At 47.2% G+C, this 6,696-nt stretch overlaps 1 protein-coding gene and 1 long non-coding RNA gene across 2 annotated transcripts; both read left to right on the top strand.

Annotated features, from left to right (window-relative positions):
* The first annotated feature begins 843 nt into the window (after nt 1–843).
* On the top strand, nt 844–1,581 carry LOC121310764. The gene is made up of 3 exons (XR_005948943.1): nt 844–926; nt 1,177–1,232; nt 1,495–1,581. It is a non-coding gene; the product is annotated as an uncharacterized LOC121310764 (long non-coding RNA).
* Nucleotides 1,582–2,851: 1,270 nt separating this feature from the next.
* On the top strand, nt 2,852–6,690 carry LOC121310765 (the record flags this gene model as incomplete). Its single annotated transcript, XM_041243699.1, has 9 exons — nt 2,852–2,875; nt 3,149–3,245; nt 3,524–3,747; nt 4,201–4,354; nt 4,510–4,718; nt 5,008–5,125; nt 5,523–5,725; nt 6,031–6,148; nt 6,548–6,690. Coding segments are annotated over exons 1-9 (1,290 nt in total), but the record flags the coding sequence as incomplete, so codon positions are not given.
* Nucleotides 6,691–6,696: the final 6 nt, after the last annotated feature.

Genomic DNA, 6,696 nt, shown 5'->3' with positions numbered 1-6,696 from the left:
AGTTTTGATTGTGTTGCATATACACATCATGCTGATGCGCTGGGGAGACCGCGCTGGGTTGATCCCCGGAGCCAGCATCGCAGCCGTTGTGTGTGCTGATGCGCTGGGGAGGCAAAATGAGATGATCCGTGGAGCCAGCATTACACTTCAGCCATCAACACCAGACAGAAGGATATCTACATCATCTGATGGAAAACAACGCAAATGGATAGAGATGCAGATGGACCACATTAGTTTACTGCAAAGCTACGTCTTAGTTGGTGCTTATCTTGGCGTGAGTCGAGTTCAAATCAGCATGAAGTTCAACATCTACTCTCATGTAATGGAACTCACTGTAATCAAAGTGTAACACAGCGTTAGTATACCTTGCTGTGTGCACAGACACTGTTATTTCACTACATTTTAACGACAATTACTTGTAGACTTTTCAAAACATAAAACACAGCAATCGAGTAAAACAGCAAATTAAAGGGGTGCCCAAAAGATGATTTGGTTTCGAGATGACGGTGTCTCCTGTACAGTTACCCAGACTCAATTAACACGCAACTGTACAAATGATAAGACTTCTACAACAGCCTGCCAGTGAAGACTGCAAACATGTGTCAGACACAGTGAGTCCTATAACTGTGTTTATTGTAGAGTCTGTTTCACTCCATTTAGCTCTACAGTAGTATTAGGTGTGTACGTGCGAATGAGGAACCCGCTCCTGTCTGTCAGCAATTAAGATAATTACAATAAACTGATTATTAAGCCCAGGTGCTCCCGTCCCGATCGGGCGCACGCTGATTCAGGCGGCTTTATATACCTGGAAACAGCCCGACTCTGACAAGCGAGTATCGGATTCTTTCTATACTGTGAGGCGCTGAAACGCAGCGTGTGGTTTGTTTGCGAAGGATGGGTCTCATGGATGTTAAACTCCTTTTAGGGTAAGACGGTGTGTTTCAAGAAAAGTATGTTTCTTTTTTTTTTTCTTGGTGAAATATTTTGAGCATTTGCTAGATATGTGTTTTTGCTATTTAAATTCAAGTGCAGTCTACGCGGTTTCAGATGTGTCTGGCTTGTGTTTCAATGTCGCTGTCTTGAAAGAAGTTGCTGTGATAAACTCGTGAGTGGAGCCGCGTTAGTGCAGGATACAGGAGGTGTCCACGTGTAACCACTTTATTCGCTGTTTTTCAGAGTTGCGTTGATGTGTGTACTGCTGCCTTTGGCTGTGATGGCTCAAGCGCCGCCAGGTAAGTGGCGTTTATTTTACTAATTGCAGTTTAGGTGTCTAGCGCTTCGTAATTCATTTAAATGGGAAGATGTCGGCTTGACTGTGAAGCTGTCGATGCATGGCCTCGCTTCTCCAAAGCGCGCTGTACCTGCCCGTATTATGCAGAGCGCTGCGCTCGACAGTAAAAGTACCTTGTAGAAACTGCTCTCGTCTGTCTCTGTTAGTATTGTGAATAATACAAGGCTAGTTTTCTATTCGGTGACAAAGCCTTTCGCTCGCAGGAACCTTTGTTAGTGAGTGTCGGGACCGACACTTCTGGATGAAGACTGGAAGAAGCTTCTTAGTTGGAGGAAACTTCCGCTTTGACATCCTTGGTAAGGAATATCTGAGCGCGGTTCAGTGGAAGTAAGCTGTATTTATTTGCATGACATAAAACTACACTTTCTCTTTCCCTCAAGCTAACGACGGCATTCACTCCCTGGATGACAGATACGCAGCGTCCTGTGGGTTTACCTACAGCTTTAATATCCTCGGTGGTCTGATATTCCGCGCTTCTTTCCTTGCATGTCACGTCTCCAGCAAGGTGAGTCCTGTGCGGTGACGCTCGTCGCAAGCCCCCCTTATTGCAACAGAAGTGTCTCCTGCTAAGCTCAGACCGGCTTCTTTTCTCAGAATGACGCAGAGTTTAGCTTGATGTTCCGCTTGGCTCGCATCGACCAGTTCGGCAGAGAGACCTACTACCCGTTCTCTATGAGCTGCAGTACGACCAAGCCGTGGAACCCCCGCGAAATCGTCTGCGAGGAGAACTACATGGAGGCAAGACCTTTTCTCCAGGCCTGGGTTTGAGCTGTGGCCCCACTAGCTAGATATTGTTTCCCCAAATGCTATAATGCCTTTACTTTTGATCCATTATCCTAGGTAGCTTTACATGGCAGTGAAAATCCACCCACAATGTATTGACTAATAGGGGTGCTAGTAGTGACAATCACTGGGTGTGTCGCTGTATAGTTGTGCGCTCTGGGTATGGGGGTAGAATTTGCTACTGCAGAGTATTTTGCGCACACTGCATAGCTTGGATTGTAACTGGCTGTGGCTTCATATCTCTGGACCTCAAACAGGGTTAATCCTGAGCAGTTCTTGCTATTTGGCCCTCTTGTCAAGAGTGACTGGCATTGAAATCATCTTTTAAACTCTTTTGAAGGTATGAACCTAAATGCTTGTGCAGCATTATCACCTTCTGCTGAAGGTAGAAGTTGAGATTCACTGGGTTTAGCTCAGGGATGTACGCCTTCTCTGCCTTCAGCTAACCTTTCGAACATGCTGTCCTCTTAGATATCTGTCAGGAGAAATGTACCAGAGATTGCCCAGGAAGGACTGGATACTGAAGACTGGCCAGCTGCTGTCCCTGCAGTAAGTAAAGCTGCTGTGTTTTGGTGTCTTCTGAAACCAAGGCTAGCGCCTCAATTTTGATCGGCTTCCCCTGTGTTCCAGGCCCTGGAAGCATTAATGTCAGTTTGGAAGGTTGTGTTCCACAAGACTGGCCAGCCAGCAAAATCCATGGATGCCTCCCTGGCCCAGTCTCTGGGCTACAGCATCAACTCCACCTCCACTAGGATCCTCTTCCGCTCCCCATTTAACATGCCTGAATCGGAGATGCTAATGGTGAGACCGCTACAAAAACTGCACTCTGACATCTCGTACTTTCCTGAAACCAATGGAAATGTAGTCCTGGTTTGAGGTCTGTTGGGACGTCTCATTGTCTCTTCTAAAATATCCAGTTGTATGTTTTAGTAGCAGTTTATGTAGGTAGATGCCCAGACAGTTGCCACTTGGGCACAAGTTCTGTATTCTTGCTCCATCAGTGTTCACGTAGACTCGGGTCCCTCCTCTTCTCATTCTGTGCCTGAGTTCCCAGTGTCTTCCTTGTTCTTCTAGGTTAATGGAATCCAAGTGGAAGCAATCCGAGCAACTGTCTTCTACAAGCAGAGGTGGATGGTGCTGTTGGTGGACACTTCTGCTGCCTGTACCAAGAGTAAGATCATCTAAAGCTTGGCTATGTTAGCAATGGCCATAGGAACTACTGTCATTGTATTGTGCTTTAACTAGGCAATGGCACTACTGCAGCCATCTTTTTATTCTTTGAAACTTGACTTGGAAGTAACATGTGTGCATGCTTGGACACCACAGAATCTTACTGGCTAATTTTGGGGGGGGGGTGGAGCAATGTCTGCAGTGTTTGCTGCCTGTTTTATACAGGCACCCCTAATGGATATCAAGTTGATGTAGTAACGGATTCCTTGCTACTCCTAGATAATGGCACTTTTGATGGGATGAACTTGGCCTGGGTTTCCCCCAGGGTGCTCTCTCCACTGGTCCTGCATATTGACCAGTTCCAGGACAAGGATATCTCCATGGGTGTGGATGGGAAGCTGCTCGACCTCGCCACTATCCAAAGGAGGAACTATAACCTTAAAGTCAATGATTCCTTTGTAGGAATCTCCATTCCTTATGGTGCAGAGGGTGGCTACCTGAAGGTAACCTAGAATTTTACATGGGGGGGAGAGGCTGGCTAGAGTTTGCTAACTGACAAGCAGACGGGTTCATGATAGATGTTGTGTCCACTTTGTAGTCTGTCTTGCAGTCGGCTACAAACAGAATTTCTGCTTGGCATGCAGATGTAATAGAACTGCTGCTGGAAGCACAGAATTGGTTTCTGACTTAATGTAGGTGACCATGTCTGACTCTATATGCTTAGATGGACTGTCCTTGGTGCTTCTCTAGATCAGCAGCTTTGACAGTTGCCTACACGTGCCTCTTGGTCATCTGGAACATAGTAGGATATGTTGGCTGACCTGGAGTCAATACTAATGTTCATGCATATGTGGGGAGCTGTAACATGCATACTGTATTGGCAGACTTCCTTAAACCTGAATAATTGAGTTGAACCCTGGCTGTACGCTAGTGATCACACCCTTCTGTCTCTGTAGAGTCATGTCATAAATAATCAGTACAACCGGGTGTATGCCATTGACCTGTACCTTGAGCACCAGTGGGCGGATGAGCAGTGGGAAGTGACCCAGCACCGCTCCTTCAAGCCAGTCCACACCCCCTTTATTGCTGAAACCCCCTTTGTCATCAACAGTGAGTACCAGCATGGACCTTCATAGCCCTGATTTGGGTGCCTTTTTAATAATGCAGCCTAAAACCGATGCACCTCTTGGAAGGGGTGTCATGGATTTAACACTAGACTTGGCTATAAATGTGCAATGCTAACACCTCCATGCCTGCTTTCCTAGATACCATCCCAGAAGAAAAGGTCTTCACAGTGACCCTTGGTGTCTTCAACCCTGACGTTGAGCTGAAGAACCTGACTATCAATGGGGTTCCTCTGACCCTTCCTGAGGCAATCAACCAAGGCATTGTTGCCACTGAGGTCCAGCACCCCAATGGCACCAAGTCTATTGTCCTGAAGGTCCCCTTCACCCACCCACTCATCCCACAGAAGGTGGGGATGAAAGCATGCCTGAACATCCATAGAAACCAAAGCTTGGGGCCCTGAGCTGGGTGACCTTAAGGATGTTTGTCACTACCTGTATCCTCCATGCCAACACATACACTGCACAGTGCTAGCTGAAATGTTTTTTTCCATAGGCTTTACTCTTGCACCATAGACCATGTGCCTCATTCTAGTAATGGCTATTGGTAATGTGGCCCCAGATATTGTGTGGAGCTGTAATTCTAGAGTAGTGCATGAACACCCAGTACAGCTGCTGACTATTGCTCTTCTCTGGCAGTACATTGGCGATGGGGTCCGGGAGTTCACCTTGAATATTAACTACACCTTGAACATCGTTCCTGAGAACGAGCCTTATTTCTTCCCGGCAACCATTGTGTGTCAGGTTAAGGATGTGGGTGAGTATTGGGGCAGAAGTGTCTCTGAACACTGGGGTGACTGCCTAGACCTGCACAAGCCTCCCAACCAAAGGATCACTGAACTATTTGCATGCCCATGAGGGGGATACCAATTCCCTGGATGATGGCCTGTACATGCTTTCAACAAGCTAGTTTTACAAGCATTTGTAACCCTTCCTAAACTGTCTACTGTAAGCTAGCATATTCGTCCTGGGATCATCTTGTGCATGCACCTAATATGCACCCCTACTGGCATTTACTTTGAGAGCAATTGTTGTCTTGCACTGATACCCAGGCAAGGTGACTGCCAGCACATGGCTAAAGACTGGACTGTTGGCATCTGAAGGTGTGGTGTGTTTCTTTGGCATCTCCTTAATGCTTTCCACTTCCTCCCCAGTACTTCCTGATGTCAATGGCTTTTGTACTGAGAACAGCATAGTATTTGATGTGAGCCGCGGGAACATGGATTACCTCTGGGTCATGTACGTTGGGAAGCACCAGCTAACCTCAGAGCTGGCTGCTCACCGAGGCTACGTAGTCACCAACCAGACCAAGTTTATTCTGGAGGTGCCACTCTTCAGTGTTGGCTGCATCTATGAGGTGAGCATCTGGGGAGACACTAATCCTCCCTAGCAAGGACTGCTTGTGGCTGAGCTGGGTGTTGCAGCATTAGTCTAATCCTGGGTCAAGACCTCTCTTTAGGGGTAGAGACGCTTGTGCCTAATTGAGCAAATGGATTCCTTGTTGAATTGGAAGCTTGTCATAGCATGACTAGGCTTGCTTTTGGCTGGATATGGCGCTACCACATGGGAGAGCGCAAGGTTTTTCCACTACTTGGTGCCCAGTTCAACCCATAATGAGCTCTAGGTCTTTGCCTCAGTGTGTCCCTTGTCTCCTCTTTCCAGGATATCTCTCTCCGAGGCCTCTTTGTTCGTGTAGAACTGACCTTCAGGACTGTTGGGACACTAGAGGCAGTGCTGTCATTGGTACAGCGCTGTCAATTTCCTACCAAGCAGCTGCTGGGTAAGACGCTCCACAATGTGGGCTTGACTTTTTGTCTTGGTGCACTGCACCTCCTTTCTTGCATACCTGTGATTAGAAGCTACCTCCTAACACTTTAGCTGCAGAGAATATTACAATGATCATTTTGCTTGCAGTTTCATTGTAGTTTGCCCAACTTCTCAATGGTGTGCAGACCATCTTCTAGCTCATGCCAGTTCCCCTCTGGACTGCTATTAAACCCGTTGCTATCCAGATCCGAGGCCTGGCCACATCTTGCAATAGACTGCTCTTTTAGCCTCAAGACCCCCTATGGAGGTGTAGTCTAGAGGCCCCTTGGTGCAGGATTGATGTGGAAATCTCCAACTGGCTTGTGCAGCAAGTTCTCATTTGAATGCTTTGTTTTAATTCCACTCTGTTCAGTGTGCATGCCTGGTGGTGTGATGACAGTGGTGGCTGTGACTATGGAGCCCATACCAGTAGTGGAACCCAGTAAGACAACCCTGCTGGACAAGACCTGCAAACCCAAAGAGTCTGACTCGACCAGGGCTCTCTTCACGTTCAGTGTGAAC

Source organism: Polyodon spathula, unplaced genomic scaffold (assembly GCF_017654505.1).
Source record: "Polyodon spathula isolate WHYD16114869_AA unplaced genomic scaffold, ASM1765450v1 scaffolds_2432, whole genome shotgun sequence".
Lineage (NCBI taxonomy): Eukaryota > Metazoa > Chordata > Actinopteri > Acipenseriformes > Polyodontidae > Polyodon > Polyodon spathula.
Note: the sequence above shows the minus strand (reverse complement) of the source record. Positions and strands in the feature narration are given on the sequence as shown.